The 19,145-nt window shown below is 36.9% G+C and overlaps 1 protein-coding gene across 1 annotated transcript in view; it reads left to right on the top strand.

Moving 5' to 3' along the window:
- ubxn7 (UBX domain protein 7) overlaps positions 1-19,145 on the top strand; it is a 77,515-nt gene that overhangs the window by 11,759 nt on the left and 46,611 nt on the right. Inside the window, exons 2-4 of the mRNA XM_039761840.1 lie at positions 5,899-6,049; positions 7,533-7,600; positions 15,209-15,274. Of these exons, the coding sequence (XP_039617774.1) occupies positions 5,899-6,049; positions 7,533-7,600; positions 15,209-15,274 (285 nt within the window). The remainder of the gene's footprint in view (positions 1-5,898; positions 6,050-7,532; positions 7,601-15,208; positions 15,275-19,145) is intronic.

The following is a 19,145-nucleotide window of genomic DNA, read 5'->3' on the forward strand; positions in this document are numbered from 1 at the left end:
ATATATTTTTTCTTCATTATTTTTTTGTGACTCCATTTTTGTATTCTGACTGTCACTGCTATTTTCGGATGACTTGGAATTAATAAGACTAATTGTGACACTGTTCCCTCCCTATATAAGAGTGCAAATTCTGGCATCCATGCTTTCACATGCACAAAAAAACCCCAAACAATTATTTTAAGAAATCTTAAGAGGCAATTAAAACAATTTAATATTAGACCCTAGGCAATACATTTCTTTCTATTCTTGGTTGGTGTTATTGGTTTTGAACGTCATTTCAGTCTTACCCATGTGGGCTCTTTGACTTCGATTTCAACTTGCTCGTTTTTCTGTTTTAACTCTGTGATCAGTTTCTTTCTCTTGGGTTTTCTCTTAACACTTGTTATGTGTGCAAGGTGTTCAAAACAATATTAAATTATTACTAATATTATACACAGTTTTGCAGACACTTTGTACTCCTGCTCTTATGTTTTAAGAGGCAAATGTTTTCTCATTTTGGGACATTTTTCCTTTTGCTCTCAGTTATTTCCAACATTGACTGCTGGTAAGCTTTTTCTGTGAAATTCTGTGATGGCTTTATGCTCGACATTATTGGTTAGCATGGGTCCTATTTATTCATCACTTTTGAATTTTTCCATTGAACATTTTTGTGAAAAGGCCTGCAGTCATCATTGTATTTCTTGGCAAAAGAGAAATGAGCATTTATAGTATTTCCTGGCTCAGGTGATTTTCAGTGCAGTACATTTTTACTCTGTATCTTTCTGACTGTCAAATCATGAACTCTGACCTTTGTTGAGGCATGAGAAGCTTTCTAGCATGTTAAACATATCAACAGCTTTTTTTCTGATCTCTTCAGGAATTTAATATCGGAGTGACATTATATGTTTTCAGGGTCTCAATTTCAGCATGGATTACAGAAATCAGACCTATTACTTAAACATTCCAAATGGTTTAACTTAATCCTCAGAGAGTGTGTTGTAACCAATCAGCTGAGAGTTGCAACAGTTTTAACTTGTCGTAGCTCACATTTGGATAAGAGAGTTAGAAATAATAGGGTTTTTTTTTACAGGTTTTTAAAATGGCACCAAACATAGCTCCAATAAAGGAACAAAGGCTGTCACACATCCACAGTTACTCATACAGGACAAATTGTGAGTTATCATGTATCATATCTAGCATGTCTTTTGGATGTGAAAGGAATACCAGAGAATCTGTAGTAAACTCAACACAGGCTGTACCAGCTATAGTCGTGAGAAGTATAAATAATGGCAAATTTTTTAAACTGAATGGTTTTGTCTTTCTGTACTTGTAGCTAGTTTACAACAGCCATAAAATCATTTCAAATTTAATTGTATTTACTTAATGTTTCATTACTTCTACATTGGCTAGACATGTAAATGATGCGACTCACAAGGCAAATCTCTGTAGTGATACCACATTTAATGTGTTAACAAAAGCACATCATAGAGATCCACAGTTAGCAGGGCTGCTAAAACAGCATGGTATTTGTTGGGTTTTGAAGCCAAAGTAATATTTATTAATTTTATAACTAAAATTTTATGAACATAGTGAAGGCTCATACAACATATTTTTGAATGGTATGGGAGAGAGTGGAATGTATTTTTAGTTTGGAGTAAATACTGCTGTTATGGTCAGTCCAGTTCAGTGTGTTATTTTGATTTATACAAAGGCATAGACAATAACAAAGACTGATCACTTGAAAAACAACACAAAGGTAGTTTTACTGGCATTTTGAAGCAATAAATTAATCTTGAGTTGGCAGTTTTTTTTCACAAAGTTAGCCATAAAGTTGGGACAAATATACTAAAGAAAATAGAGATGTTTGAAAAATTAAAGCATCAGTAGTTTGTGACATTTAAATTTGAATTTAACTAAATATTGTTCTTTAGTAAAACCTATTAACCATCTAATGTCTCCTCCATAAAACGGATACAAACACAGCAACAAATATCACAAGCATCCAATGTAATTTTCTGATAGACCTGATTCAAATTTGACTAACAGTTTAGTTGAAGGGTGTCTACATGGAAATTCTTAATACATGAATAGGTTGTTGAATAACATTATTTAAGAAACAATATTTGATTATTTTGCAATAATATTATTTTCAAGAAGATACAGATGTTTTATAAAGTAGATGCCATTGCATTGTATTTAAACAAGGTGCTGCTCCATAATATGTGTGGACTCTGATGTGGCAATACATATGTTATTTAAATCATGGTTAGTTTTGAATGAGTGCAGTGCTGTGAAAAATATTTTGTTCCAGATCTTGCAAATTCTGATGTTAACTGTCCATTACCGATCAAGTATTTCTTCTTAAATGTCATTCCATGCTTATACATATGTTATGCAGTCACTTTGTAGACACCCTTCAAACAAAGTCTTACTGAAATTTGTCAGTAGGTTGTGTAAATGAATAATTGTGATTTTTATTAATTAATGTTGCACTGATATAACCTTTGAATTTTTATTTTTAGAATTAAGTTTAAGCAGTGTCTATTTTACGTTGACTAGAAAGGGTATTTAATTAATAAATGTAGCATGTGCATATGGTAAAATAAATCCTGTAGTTCTTGATGTCTATATTGTTTATAAAACCCTAAATCAATACATTTTCCCAATTGTTGTTATATTTCATGTGCTGGTATCTAGACTTAAATAGTATGGGTCAAAGTAAATGATGTTTATATTCAGCAAGGATGGCAATTTGGTTGAGTAACTATGGGGCAATTACTTTTTTCAAGCAATGCCAGTTGATATAGGGTCTTTGTTCATTAGATAAATTAATTTTTTTTTTATTTTTTTTTTTATAAAAATGTGCTATTTCTTTACCTAGAAACCCAGTATGAAGATTTTGGTGGAAGACTTTAAAACATTCAGTCAGAAATGTTCAGTACTAGAGGAAATAGCAATACTTTCGTCACAGTACTGTATATTTAATCCTTTTTCATTCAACAGAGTATTTGATTCTTGGAAATCATTAGCAATCTGGACCTTTAGACATTGTCTATGTATCATTTGAAAAACCGTGCTTCAAATATATTATCCGCAAACATACTGCTTTTTTAATTCAATTAAATTCAATTCTTTATTGTCATGTGTACAAGTACAAGTACCATGTACAATGAAATGCTTGCTTGCATGTGCCCCCACAGACAGTGAACATAGACAAAAAAAAAACACACAATAAATAAATGAATATCAATAAATAAATAAAGTAAAACCAGAATCCTAGGAATAAATAGAGACAGTGGCAGAAGTATACTGTATGTACAGCAGCAGTGGAGGTGAGACAAGGTTACTGATTGTTAATGAGTCTGATTACAGTTAGTAGAAACTGTTCCTGAACCTGGAGGTGTGCATCCGAATGGACTTTAGTCACTTCCCAGACAGGGGGAGGGTGAAAAGTGACAGTGCAGGGTGGCTGGGGTCCCGCCTGATACGGTTCAATTTCCTGAGACAGCTGCTGACCTGCTCCACAGCCTCACCTCCGATGTAGATGGGACTGTTGCCTGTTTGCGGAAATCCACAATCATCTCCTTAGTTTTACTAATGTTGAGGGTGAGGTTGTTGTCCTGAAACCATTCTGTCAGGAGTCTGACCTCCTCCCTGTAGGCTGTCTCATCATTCTCGCTGATCAGACTTATTACAGTGGTATAGGTTAGTAAGTTTGTCAAAATAAATCTGCCCAACTTTCCTTAACTTCACACAGTATATTTGCTTTTAACTATTCTGACTATCAATAATGAAGGATTTGGAAAATATTTCTATGTCTTGCTAGGTTTCATATTTTGATAATGCCCTCTACTCACAGTAGTTGGGGGGAAATATATTTGTCTGTCTGTAAGATTGGATTTGTTGCATTTGTAATAATAATGCCCAATCCTTTAACAGCTGTATTTAGACTAACACCACATAAGTTAATATTATGCAACAAAAAACTGTTATGATATCCTACACTACATTGTTTGTATCTTCAATTTATTTTATTCATCTGGAAGAATCTCTAGATTTAACACACTGGGTCTCTGTTTAACCTTTTTAATGTCTCAGTATACAGGAGGACTACTTCATACTGGGCACTCTGTTCACATACAGTATCTCTTGGAATTGCTTAGGAGATGCTTGCTCAGTCTGACTTAATTTAATTCTAAACAAATTTTGGAAATGTCGTTTGGATTGAATTTCTAACTGTGTGTTACTTACTCTAATGGGATTTAGACGTTGAGTAAAATAAAATAAAAAAAAAACAAAGTAATATGAGAAGTGTTAGCAGCTCATACAAGAGTAAGCTGTGATAAAGCCTGTAATAAAAATATTATATCTTCAGCCTTTATATGAATACTAAGACTGATGGAGATTTTATAATGCCTGTTGGTAGGTCATTCCAGCATTTGAGTGGCCCAAAGCTAAAGATTCTTTATTTATCTATTTATTTGCCTATATTTATCTTTAGAATTTTAAGCATGCCTGAATTTTAAGATTACAAATAAATTTATGACCTAAGTTCTATAAGGTAGCTGAAGCATTTCCAGCTTTGCATGTGAAAAGAAAAAACTGCCGTTAAACTGATTTGGAAGAGATTTAAGAAATTTTTAGATACCTTCTGGTTCTGTATATAGTCATTGCTGTTGTATTTTTAATGAACTATTTAGTAGTAAGTGGCTGTTCTGAATCATAGACAAAAATAGTAGTCAATCCTACAAAATTAAGAAGAATTATTTTGGATCTTGCAACTTTGTTCTTTCATCCAACATTCAGATGTGTTCAAAATCATGGTATACTGCAGCACCAAGGAATATGGTACTTCCCAAATTTCACTTTTCTTTTTTTGGAGCTTTCTTTCACATTTCTATCAATCAAAGACCTATGGTTGTAATGGGAGTTGTCACAAAGAACAATTGAAACACAATGGAAATGTATCTTGAAAATGATTGACAAAAATATGACTACAGTATAATGAAGTGCAGTATACTTAATTGAAAATGAAATGTACAAAGACATAATTGTGCATAAACACGTACAGAAGGAGCAAAGAAGTACACCTGTAATACTGTTTTGTAATACAAAACCAGCATATCTACAGTGCATTGTTATGTACAAAACAAGCATGGCCCTTACGTAGTTGGACTTAAACTCTTATTATATTGAGAGAGCATTAACAAAGAAATATGGATGCCTTGCACTCCGAGGAAATCGTACATTGGTTGTGAACAATGAGAGAAGAAGACTTGTGCTAGTCAGGATCATTGATAGAGAAAGCTTTTGGCAGCTGATCAATTATATTGAACCAGTCCTGCACACTCTATCCAGATGCATTGTCACCAGCCTCATAGAAAAAAAAAAAAATATCAGTAAAACACAAACCCTGAAAACCCACATGGTCACAGCTAATAAGCTTGCATGTACAACTGACATTTGGATGACTTCAACAAAAAAAATATAATTTTAATGTGCTGCTGTATTCATGAAAGCTAATAGCAGAAATAGGTGATATTAGAAACATCAGCGTTTCCAGCCAGACATTCCACTGGTACTGATAGCTTACTGAGAAGTTAATTGTTGCTATATAGACATTAGAACCTGCAAGCAAATTGCTTAATATTATATTATACTTTTGTTTGATTAGTTAATTATTTGAATATTGATGAAGAATGAAAAGTGGACAGTATAACAAAATCATGTAATCAACAGGCTGTAGTTCAGTAGTAGCTGACCTGTTAGCTAATTGATTAATCTGCAATCTTACATTTTTTGTATATCGGTAATTATTTAAACACAAGAATTCTTTGTGATTGTTTTTGTTTGACTATTTTCTGGTCATATTGCTGCTGCTGGTAATGTTTTATGCAGCCTGTTTCTCTTTTCTCTAAGGTGCTACAGAAAGTGTGGGGACGCATATGCTGGAAGCATGTAACAACAATCTAGAGATGGCTGTTACCATGTTCCTAGATGGAGGTGGAATTGCAGAAGAACCAAGTACCAGCTCTGCAGGGACATCAGTTAGTAGAGCAGTACCATCTGAGTATGTGTCATGAAGAGAACAACTGAATATATACTGTACTTAAAGCTGAATATCTCCTTGGAATTAAGTATGCTGTTTAAGGGTGGCATAGTTGCACAGTGGTTACCACTGATGCCTCTCAGCTGCAGGTGACTGGGTTCCAATCCTGGCATGGTAATTCTTTCTATGGAGTTTGCATGTTCTGTTTGTCCACATATTTTTCCGAGCGTTTGTGCCTTCTTAAACAGCTCTTCGTTTCTCATAGTGCCACTTTCACTTATGAGGTAGTAGATGCTGCCTGCTTAGTGAAGGGCGTTGGTGCTTTTTATAATTTCTGGTTTGTGTAGGAGCTGTGTTGTGTCTTACTGACATTTTTCCAGTTAGAGTTAGAAGCCAGATAATCTTGGTGTGTTGCCTTTTTCACATGCAGACTGCTTTGCAGAGCTGACATTATTTCATTACTTTTCATAGGACCTGCAGCAGGGGACTGGCACACCACACCTAGATGCATGGCTTTCTAATTTTGTTCCTGTACTGTAACAAATCTAGGTTTTATAGATAAAAGTTTTTCATTTTTGAAATGGATTATTAAAATGAAATGTCCATTGGTATTGCGACTCAAAATCCTTTCAACGTGTGTTTAGAAGTTGTACCACAAAGTTTAAAAAAAGTTTTGTGAAATTATCCATCTTTAATATATTTATCTCTAAAGAACCTCTGTAATACCACACATTTTAACCCATATTCAAAAACTCTTCCAATGAATGTGTATTTCTAGTATGAAATATTCTATAAATGATTAGTTCAGATGAAATACTTGGAATGAGACTGTCCTCCATTTCAGAAAACATTGTTTTTGTTATATTGCTGTTTGTATTCTGAAAAATATTCATACGTATAGTGCATGTAAATAATGTAAAAATGGTTTTGAAGTATTCACACATATTTTCATTTTACTGCTGCTGCATAATTATAATCTTCAGAAGCTCTTTTTCTGCATAGAGACTAGACCATAGCTGTGTAGTATTATGGCAGTTACCCACACATTATATTCCTAGAACAACTACTGGGTTTTGGATTGTCATTTTTAAATCGTTTCATCCTTATTTTACTGCTGTCATAGGTTTCGATTTTAATATTTTTATGTAAGCAGTTTTAAAAGTAATAATTATTTTTTTCAACAGTTGCCCTTCATAAATGTATGAAAAACATTTTACCAATAGCATGCCTTCAGAATATTGATACATAAAATATGTCTCATTGTGACAACAGAACCATATGCCTTCTTACATTTTTTTAATTGCCATTATTATTTATTCAGCCTAGTATCAAGTAATTTCCAATGAATTGTTACTATAACTATCTTCACTTACTTGCATTGAGTTTATTGAATTTCTTAGGTGATGTAAACAGTGTCTTGTTTGTTTCAGTTCCCATAAACATAGGGAATTCAAAATAAATTTCCTGTCATTTATGTATTTATTGGTCTTTGGTATGATAACAGGGATGAAGTTCGAGCTCCAATTCCTCAGAAGCAGGAAATACTGGTCGAACCAGAACCTCTTTTTGGTGGTAAGTTTAATTTTTTCTTAGTACTTAAAACTTTTTGGTATCTTTCATTATTTTAAATGTAATTCATGTAAAATTTACATCTGACAGCTATCAAAAGTATGTGTGAAAGTTTTGCCTTACCTTGTTTTTTGTGCTGCTGCTATAGACTGTATACCAGACTGTCTGTCTGTGTGTGTGTGTGTGTGTGTGTGTGTGTGTAGATGAGCAAGTGAATATTTTTTTTTCTTAGGGTTATTGGCTCCCAGTAAATTTTTAAAAACTGAACTTATGAAACGTGCATCATTATTTCCTGTCTTTGTAGAGATTGCTCAAATCTGCTTCTCTTTTTCACTAGATACTTTATTTTTCCTTGTATCCCACAGACATGTATATTAGGTTAATTTGTGATTCTACATTAGCAGTGTGTATATGTGTGCGACTACCGTCCCATCTAGGTCTGGCCTCTGCCTTGAAGCTGATGCTACCAGGGTAAGCTCAGACTCTGCAACCCTTTACTGGATTAGCTGGATATGAGAATTTTATGTAGACATTTTATTAAGGAACTATAGTGTGATCTTGTATAGCTTTGTTTGATTGGGAAAAAGAATGTAAAAAATATGAAATTTGTCAAAGTTATCATTAACACATGCTTTTGATTACAAAAGTATAATATGTTATTTTCCTTAATTTCATTTAGCACATACATTATTTGGCACCATTTGCCATCTAAGCTAATGGTTTTCAAACTGAGTGTCGCAACAACACCAATAAGGGTTTGACATTATTGAAAAAAAAAAAAAAATCAAATTGATCACCAAACTCAACTTGGGACTTAGTGTCACTGTTTGCAACTGCATTTTGGACTTCCACACTGGCAGGCCAGAGTACATATGAATTGGCAGCTTTGTATACTGCACACTGTACACATTCCACAGGGTAGCATGTTCATTCCCCTTCTGTACTTGTTTTTCACATGTCAATACATGGTTTCTCCTCCAACATTAAATTTGCTGTTGATGCCATAATCTTTGGCCTGATCAATAACAAGAATGAAACAGTTTATAGAGAGTTATAAGAGAATTGACAGCTATTTTCAAGAAGGCATAACAACCCTTCTACTTCTTCAGACATATGAGGAAACCTTAGATTTCTCCATCTCTTCTCATTACCTTCTACAAGTATAATTTGGACTCTTTCTTTACTGCCTGCATGACATCCTGCAATGACACTTGCTTGGTTTTAAGATTGTAAAGTACTGCAGTGGGTAGTGAAAGTGGCAAAGAATTTTACTGGTACTCAAATGCCTTCTGTTCAGAATAAATGCAACACATGCTGACCATTGCCGGTCAAAGCCCAGATAGATCCCTTGGGTGGCCGGGACCCCCTTCGGTGTCGTTAGCACGCACCCCTTGAGTTACCAGAACAGCACCCCTCATTGTTCATAGCACAGACAGAGTGGAAAGGTCTAGATAATATACTGTTTGAGTTACATAAACAGTACCACTCTGGGTCCATGGCATGCATTCAGTATTATTAGACTTTGAGGAACAATGATGTCTATAGCACGACGGGTAATGGAGGGTGAGGAATCCAGAGCATGCCATTTTAATCAAATAATTGGTGTCTGGAGGGTACATTGCTTAGCTTTCATAAACAACCGCCCCTTGGCTGACAGTGTCCTTGTTGGCCGCCTATGTTGCCTAATAAATTGACTAACTCTGATGCTGACATAGAAAGGCAAACAGGATTAGTAAAGACCTCAGCCATCTTGTACAGTCACTTTCCTTGGTCCTCCCTTTTGGTAGAAATGATGAATTCAGTGTTATCTTTCCCTATATTGTGAAAGGGAAGAAATTATTATTTTTGGTGATTTATGTAACTTAACAAAAGTTTTATTCAGTAAAAAAAAGCTGTTTATGAACTTTAAACATTTTAAATATTTTAAAGTCATGTAGATATTCTTGTTTTTAATTAGCAGTTGAGTTTATATTCCAAACTAGGGTTTACTACGCTTATCCAGGGCCACTATTTAACACCATTCCATGGGTTTACTATCTTAACATTTCAAGAATGTTGAATATTTTCTTTTCTTTTTTTTATGTTATGCTTATAGTATTTAGATTGTATTGGCAATAGATGTGTCAATTTTAATTCACATACACTGCTGCTGGGGGCTTGTGTTGTTTTGGATGTGCTCTGTCTCTAGGTATGTTAGAGGACTGAGACTTTGTGAAGTGGGGTTCAACCTCACGTGGAGAGGCAAAGTGAGGGGGGGACTAGGGAGGGAGAGAAAGAGAGCAAGCTATCTCTAATCTATCCTTTTAATCCTTATGATTATAATTACCAACGTAATAATAGACTGCATGGCAATAACCCCTGGGAAAATTGGAAATTAAGGCCAAAGGCTACAAAATGACATTAAAAGCTCAGAATCAATGTCTCCATGATGGGACAGTTAACTTTGTAAGCTGGAATGTTAAAGGCCTAAATCACGAATTAAAAAGAAAGTATTCTCTCACCTAACAAGTCTAAACGCTAAAATAGTGTTTTTACAGGAGACCCACTTATTAAGCAAGGATCAGTTCCGGCTGCAGAACGACTGGACTGGCCAAATGTTCAATTCTAGCTTTACAAAAAAAACTAGAGGTGTGGGAATTCTTATGCATAGAACAGTTTCATTTGTAGTATCAGATGTTGTATCTGATTCTGAAGGGAGATGCATGATTGTTATGGGTAATTTATTTAATTGTAAAGTGATTTTGATAAATGTTTATGCACCCAATGTGGATGATAGGGAATTCATCCAAATTGTATTTGCATCCATTCCCAATGTGAACACTCATAAAATTATATTGGCTGGGGATTTTAATTGTGTTTTAAATCCAGATATAGATAGGTCTCCTGTCACAGGGGCGATGACATCTAACACTGCAAAGACAATTACACAATTTGTAACTGACCACAACTTGTCAGACCTCTGGAGATTTCTAAACCCAAATTCAAGAACATATTCTTTCTACTCACCAGTGCATCATTGCTATTCAAGAATTGATTATTTTTTTGTAGATAACCATTTCTTGCCTATGATTAAATCCTGCAAGTACGACACTATTGTTATTTCCGACCATGCCCCTCTGATCTTGGAGATAAAATCATTATGCCCCACATACTCATCTTGCAGATGGCGTCTTAACTCACTTTTATTAGCAGATATCAAAACAAATTAGTTTTTTTCTAGAGACAAATATATCCTCAGATGTCTCTGCAGGAATACTCTGGGAAACCCTGAAGGCCTTTTTAAGAGGACATATTATCTCATATCTTTCCCACAGAAATAAATTGGAAACCAAGCAGGTATCAAAGCTAACCAACGAAATTACTAATAGATCAAGAACATGTGAGGTGTCCAAGTGAGGGTCTTCATAGGAAAAGGCAGGCTTTGCATTCAGAACTCAACCTCTTGACAACTAAAGAAACTGAACAACTCACTTTTAAATCAAGACATCATTACTATGAACATGGAGAGAAAGCTAATAAGCTTTTAGCTCAACAAATCCATAAGCAAGAAGTTCGCTGTGCGATCCCAGCGATTACCAACACAAACGGAGACATAATAATAGACCATGAAAATATAATGCACACATTTAGACACTCCTATAAATCTTTATATTCTACTGAATTTAAAGAAGACAAGACACAATCTAATGCATTTCTGGATGCATTAGAGATACCACAAATAGATACTTTTAGCGCAGTGGAATTGAATAAACCGTTGTCACTATCAGAATTATTAGATGCTATAAAGTCACTTCAGAGTGGGAAAGCAGCAGGCCCCTATGGCTACCCCGCCAAATTTTATAAGAAGTTCTCCACTCAGCTAGCTCCCCTCCTATTAGCAACATTCAGAGAAGCTAGAGACAATAAAATTCGACCTCAAACTTTTCGTCAAGCATTAATTACTGTCTTTCCTAAACAAAATAAGGACGTACAGTAATCCCTCATCGATCGCGGGGGTTGCGTTCCAGAACCCCCCGCGATAGGTGAAAATTCGCGAAGCAGAAACCATATGTTTGTATGGTTATTTTTTATATATTTTAAGCCCTTATAAACTCTCCCACACTGTTAACATTATTAGAGCCCTCTAGACATGAAATAACACTCTTTAGTCAAAAATTTAAACTGTGCTCCATGACAAGACAGAGATGACAGTTCTTTCTCACAATTAAAAGAATGCAAACATATCTTCTCTTCAAAGGAGCGCTGTCAGGAACAGAGAATGTCAGAGAAAGAGAGAGAGAGAGCGTGACAGAAAAGCAAACAATCAAAAAATCAATACGTGCTGTTAGGCTTTTAAGTATGCGCACTGCGATAAAGCAGCTGCAACAGAAGGGAGCAATGTGAAGGTAGCCTTTCAGCATTTTTAGAGTAGTGTCCGTATCTTCTAGGCAAGCAGCCTCTGTGCAAACAGCCCCTCTACTCACACCCCCTCCGTCAGGAGCAGAGAAGTCAGAGAGAGTGAGAGAGGCCGAGAAAAGCAAACAAACAAGCAGCGCTCGGGAAAGCACATCGCATATCATTGAGGAGTTTTATTTAATACGTAATACATGCTCTGATTGGGTAGCTTCTAAGCCATCCGCCAATAGCGTCCCTTGTATGAAATCAACTGGGCAAACAAACTGAGGAAGCATGTACCATAAATTAAAAGACCCATTGTCCACAGAAATCCGCGAACCAGGGAAAGATCTGTGATATATATTTAGATATGCTTACATTTAAAATCCGCGATAGAGTGAAGCCGCGAAAGTCGAAGCGTGATATAGCGAGGGATCACTGTATTACAATGTGCTTCATACAGACCAATTTCACTTCTGAATAATGATTTTAAGATACTCTCCAAAGTCCTAACTAGAAGGATGGAGAAAGTGCTGCCTTTGGTAATATCACAAGATCAAACTGGATTTATTAAAGGCAGACATTTAGCATCCAATCTTCGACACCTGTTTAATGTAATATATTCACCAGCAAAATCAAACACCCCAGAGATATTATTATCCTTGGATGCAGAAAAAGCGTTTGATATGATTGAATGGAACTACCTTTTCACTACATTGGAGAAATTTGGGTTTGGCCCGAACATTTGTGCATGGATCAAACTACTGTATACCAATCCAAAAGCTTCATTTTGTATTAACAATGTTAATTCAGACTACTTTAAACTAGAACGTGGTACCTGACAAGGATGCCCCTTGTCACGACTACTTTTTGCAATCGCCATTGAGCCATTGGCAGTTCACAGTCGAAATGCTTATGAGATAAAGGGGATTATCAGAGAAGGACTTGAACATAAAATTTCTCTATATGCAGATGATATGGTACTGCATATATCAGACCCACAAAATACTGTGCCTGCAGTCCTAATAGCACTAACAGAATTTCAAAAGATTTCTGGTCTCAGAATTAATTTGACTAAAAGTGTGCTCTTTAAAGTGAATTTTCAAGCACACAATATTGGACACCTTCCCTTTTATCATTGCAGATCAGTTTAAATATCTAGGGGTAAACATCACAAGTAAATATAAAACTCTTTATCAACAAAACTTCACTGTCTGTATGGAAAAAATCAAGCAAGACTTGCATAGATGGTCAAGCTTTCATCTCACTTTAGCTGGAAGAGTTAACATTGTTAAGATGAATATACTCCCAAAGCTTCTCTTTTTATTTCAACATATTCCAATATACATCAATAAATAGGTCTTTATGAAATTAGATTCAACCATAACCACATTTATTTGGAATTCAAAACAACCACGTGTCAAAAGATCGACCCTACAAAGGCCAAAGACAGAAGGTGGCATGGCTTTACCTAACTTTCAGTTTTACTACTGGGCAGCAAACATACAACATATGAAAACCTGGACATTGACACAAATAGATGAACATATACAGGCTTGGTCTGCAATAGAAATAAAATCCTGCAGTTCCTCTTTATATTCCTTGCTTTGCGCCCCAATAAATGCAAATTATTGCCAATATACTAATAACCCAATAGTGCTTCACTCGCTCAGAATATGGAAGCATTTTAAGATGGCGAATCTTTTATCGATGGCACCTCTGCACGAGAACATCCTTTTTCAACCCTCGCAAACATATGCAGTTTTTAATGTCTGGAAAACATTTGGGATTAAATCACTTAGAGATCTGTACATAGACAATGTCTTTGCATCCCACAAACAATTACATTCTAAATGTAACTTTCCAGCAGCACATTTCTTTCACTATCTTCAAATTAGAAACTTTGTTAAACAGAACCTGCCCAATTTTCCTCACTTCCCACCTCCCTCTATTCTGGAAAATATATTGATCAGTTTCAAGGACTTAGACAGCATCTCTGCAATTTTATAAAACCATTTTACTGTCCCTCCCTTACAAAGATCCAAGAGGACAATGGGAAAAGGATTTCTCCCTCAACATCCCAGAAAAGGAGTGGAAGGTAGCAATGCAGAGAATTCTCTCATGCTCCATATGTGCAAAGCATACAATTATTCAACTCAAAATTATATATCTTGCTTAAAATTGTCCAAAATGTTTCCAGGGCAAGATCCAACTTGCGAACGCTGCAATCAAGTTCCAGCCTCAGTGGGTCACATGTTTTGGGCCTGCATCAAATTAACATCATTCTGGACCAACATTTTTAAGTGCCTTTCAGACAGCCTTGGATTCACAATCCCTCCTAGCCCATTAACAGCTGTGTTTGGTGTAGTCCCAGATGGGCTTAAAGTGGAGAAAGACAAACAAACTGTAATTGCTTTTACTACACTACTGGCACACAGACTTATCATGCTCAGCTGGAAGAATCATATCTCTCCCCTTTTAAAACAGTGGGTAACTGATGTTATATACTATTTAAAAAAAAAATCTAATTCTCACTTAGAGGATCTGTGCAGACATTTTTCAAAACTTGGCAGGATCTAATCAATAACATTTTAGAATAAGCTTTTAAAGCACTGAGGAAGTAGATTCTCTCCCTATTCTTTCTTTTTCTTCTCCATTCATCTATATTCACTTATTAATTTATCTACTTACTTATTTTTACTAGGTTTAAGTTTTATTCTGCTGCTCATGCTCTCTTTCTCCGTGGTAGGGGTTGATTTGTTTTCAGTTCTATTCTTGTGAAATTGATCTATTTGTATGGAATGTTGTGTGATTTCAATAGAATCAATAACATAAAATATATATTCCAAATATTAGTTTCTTCTTTAAATTCCAAGACAAGTGGAAGGGGGAGTTTGTGCTGAATACAGGAACAATTTGTTATATTGTATTTTGCATTTTTAAATAAATTTTTGAATTCAGTTATTAAATTATAAATACATTATGTGACATTTCTTCAATTTCTCTGGAGGCTAAAATCAACAAAATATTACTGTGCAACTGGAGATTAGAAACCTGTTTTCTAATTAAAAGTAGTTGAATTACATAAATGAGTTAGTCACCATTAAAGGAATTGAATGGAATAAGTTTCATAACACTTTGATTTTTATCATTCTGCAAAATAAAAGGTCTTGAGAATTTCTCTGTCACTAAAAATAAAATTCAGAAATCTTTCTGTTTTTCTTTTACAAATTATAGTTCCTAAACGACGGAGGCCCACCAGGTCCATATTTGATGGGTTTCGGGATTTCCAGACAGAAACAAGTATGGACTTTTATTTTAATATTATTTTTACCTGCATTGTGTTTTACAGTAACAAAGCATTTATCTTTTATCAGCAGCAATATGTTTAAGTTAATATATTTTTTAACTTTACATAATTGAATGGCTTGGAGTAATAACTACAGCTGCAGACTCAAAATGCACAAAAATATGGAGCATGTGCTTAAAAGTTAGCAGTACAAAGGTTACACCTAAGCTTCACAAAGAGATGGCTCAAACAAGTATGTTAGTGTTGTTTGCATGTGTTTATTGCAGATTGTCAGATATGACTGATGCATTAGTAGTCAGTTTCTTCCAGTCCAGTGCAAAGATGCATTCATAAGTTCTGTACTGTATAAGAGGGAGCATTACCTGCTTTAGCCAGCAAAGCTAAAGAAACATAATTTGCTTGATCAGTTGTTTGCACATTTGACAACATATCCTCATATCCTTGTGACCATAAAAGTGCAATTTCAAGCTTTGTAACATGCACAATGTAGTTCTAGCTTTGAACTCATGCATTTTGCATGTATCATCTCTTAATGTTGTTTGTTGATTGCATTCCTTATGTTTACAAGAGTAATTGGAATCATTTGGAGTACAACAAAAACATCTGGATCTTTGATGCACTGTTTCATTTAGTTATTTTTTTTGTGTAATAATCTGTGTCATCTCAGTACTCCAAGCACAAAAACCCACCCTCTCTGTCCAGTTCTGCTACATGAGCAAACATATCTACTTTTTCTTTAATTTAAAAAAAAAAAAACCGCCACCCATATACCATTTATCTATGATAAAGAGAGTAGATCTGCTTAAAAAATGTTCAAACTAAATATAGAATAATGCTTGGAGCCGGGGTGTACAATATTGGCAAAAAACTATGTCTTAGTGTTTTCTGGGACTTTGACGATATTTTGCATCCTTTAAAAGTGTAATTGATCTAGCTTGGTCTTGATAATATGATATTAATTGTAGCTTACTGATGAGATTAATGGAAACAGCAGTTAAGGAAAACCGGTCTTCTTTTTTTATTTAAAACTGAAGTAAAATAACACAAAAATATTACAATTACCAGCCAAAATATTACTGAGATCAAGCAGTGCAAGTATAAATAAACCATTTCAAAGTGGCCTACAGAACTTGCACAAAAAATATACTAAGACCAACAAATTTTTAAAGCATTTTAAATAGACACTTAATGTAAACAACCCTTAATGTAGACAATATATGAATCTAAAAGGAATAAAATGATCATTAAAATAATCATAATTGAAATACAGGACATGAACATTACAATGTGTATAAACATAAACTACTTTGCTGTAAGGTGAATTGTGCAGCATACACAATCTAAAATTCTGTCAAACACTGCACAGGAAAAAAGTTATATAAAAAAAACCTATAACAATTTTAAACAAATTAGTAACTTCAAGGTCTGTCCAATATTACGTAAAGATATCAGAAAAAATAAAACAATTGTAAAATTCTACTGAGGAAACGTCAAGTTTTGTGACAGAATCACCAGTCTGTCCACAGCGTCTGGCTTCAGAGCAGCATGGTTATTGAGGAACCCCCACTCCCCATGAAAGAGACAGCTTGCAAAATAAAACGCGCCCGATAGTCATATGCTTCTTACGAAAATAAAAGTAATCTGTTTGGACGAACTACGTAATTTTTTGCCTTATCAATTTCACTTTGTAAATGGTGAAACAAGTTAGTAGTTGTGCTGTCTTTGATGGTAAGCAACATAGTTTGCAGATTGCTGGCTTTTATTTTCTTTTATTATTATTATTTTTTAACTTTATTGATTTTGTTGAAATCGCATAACATTCCATACAAATAGATGCCTTTTAGATAGATAGTGAGGCTGTTTATCCTCTGATGCTTTTTGCTCACTCAGTTTTAAGCAAGCTACACTAGCTTCACTTGTGGTGCGCTAACCATACATGCACACAAGGTAGTCTCTGCTGTTAGGTTAAATGAAACGGATAATGCATGGACTCTCAAGTTCTAGGTTTGATTGTTTTTTGCAAAGTGAGTGACACACTCCATAATTTCAGCTAACATGATCCATCCATCCTCTTCCGCTTATCCGAGGTCGAGTCGCGGGGGTAGCAGCTTAAGCAGAGAAGCCCAGACTTCCCTCTCCCGGCCACTTCTTCCAGCTCTTCGGGAGAATCCCAAAGGCGTTCCCAGGCCAGCCGGAGACATAGTCCCTCCAGCGTGTCCTGGGTCTTCCCCGGGGCCTCCATCCCGGTTGGACGTAGCCGAACACCTCACCAGGGAGGCGTCCAGGAGGCATCCTGATCAGATGCCCGAGCCACCTCATCTGACTCCTCTCGATGCGGAGGAGCAGCGGCTCTACTCTGAGCCCCTCCCGGATGACTGAGCTCCTCACCCTATCCTTAAGGGAAAGCCCAGACACCCTGCCAAGGAAACTCATTTCAGCCGCTTGTATTCGCGATCTCGTTCTTTCGGTCACTACCCATAGCTCATGACCATAGGTGAGGGTAGGAACGTAGATCGACTGGTAAATTGAGAGCTTTGCCTTACAGCTCAGCTCTTTTTCCACCACGACAGACCGATGCAGAGCCTGCATCACTGCGGATGCCGCACCAATCCGCCTGTCAATCTCACGCTCCATTCTTCCCTCACTCGTGAACAAGACCCCGAGATACTTAAACTCCTCCACTTGGGGCAGGATCTCCCCCCCCCAACCCTGAGAGGGCACTCCACCCTTTTCCGGCTGAGGACCATGGTCTCGGATTTGGAGGTCCTGATTCTCATCCCAGCCGCTTCACACTCAGCTGCGAACCGATCCAGAGAGCTGAAGATCACGGCCTGATGAAGCAAACAGGACAACATCATCTGCAAAAGCAGTGACCCAATCCTGAGTCCACCAAACCGACCCCTTCAACACCCTGGCTGCGCCTAGAAATTCTGTCCATAAAAGTTATGAACAGAATGGTGACAAAGGGCAGCCCTGGCGGTCCAACTCTCACTGGAAGCGGGCTGACTTACTGCGGCAATGCGGACCAAGCTCTGACACGGTTGTACAGGGACCGAACAGCTCTTATCAGGGGTCCGGTACCCCATACTCCCGAGCACCCCCACAGGATTCCCGAGGGACACGGTCGAATGCCTTTTCCAAGTCCACAAAACACATGTAGACTGGTTGGGCAAACTCCCATGCACCCTCAGGACTCTGCTAAGGGTGAAGAGCTGGTCCACTGTTCGCGACCAGGGCGAAAACCACACTGTTCCTCCTGAATCCGAGGTTGACTATCCGGCGGACCCTCCTCTCCAGAACCCCAATAGACTTTTCCAGGGAGGCTGAGGAGTGTGATCCCTCTATAGTTGGAACACACCCTCCGGTCCCCTTTTAAAGAGGGGACCACCACCCGGTCTGCCAATCCAGAGGCACTGTCCCGATGTCCATGCGATGTTGCAGAGGCGTGTCAACCAAGACAGTCCTACAACATCCAGAGCCTTAAGGAACTCCGGTATCTCATCCACCCGGGGCCCTGCCACCAAGGAGTTTTTGACCACCTCGGTGACTTCAGTCCCAGAGATGGGAGAGCCCACCTCAGAGTCCCCAGGCTCTGCTTCCTCATTGGAAGGCATGTTAGTGGGATTGAGGAGGTCTTGAAGTACTCCCCCACCGACCCACAACGTCAGTGAGGTCAGCAGCGCACCATCCCCACCATATACGGTGTTGACACTGCACTGCTTCCCCTCCTGAGGCGCGGACGGTGGACCAGAATCTCCTCAAGCCGTCCAAAGTCGTTCTCCATGGCCTCTCCAAACTCCTCCCATGCCCGAGTTTTGCCTCAGCAACAACGAAGCAGCGTTCGCTTGGCCTGCGGTACCTATC

The sequence above is a fragment of the Polypterus senegalus genome, chromosome 1 (assembly GCF_016835505.1).
Source record: "Polypterus senegalus isolate Bchr_013 chromosome 1, ASM1683550v1, whole genome shotgun sequence".
Lineage (NCBI taxonomy): Eukaryota > Metazoa > Chordata > Cladistia > Polypteriformes > Polypteridae > Polypterus > Polypterus senegalus.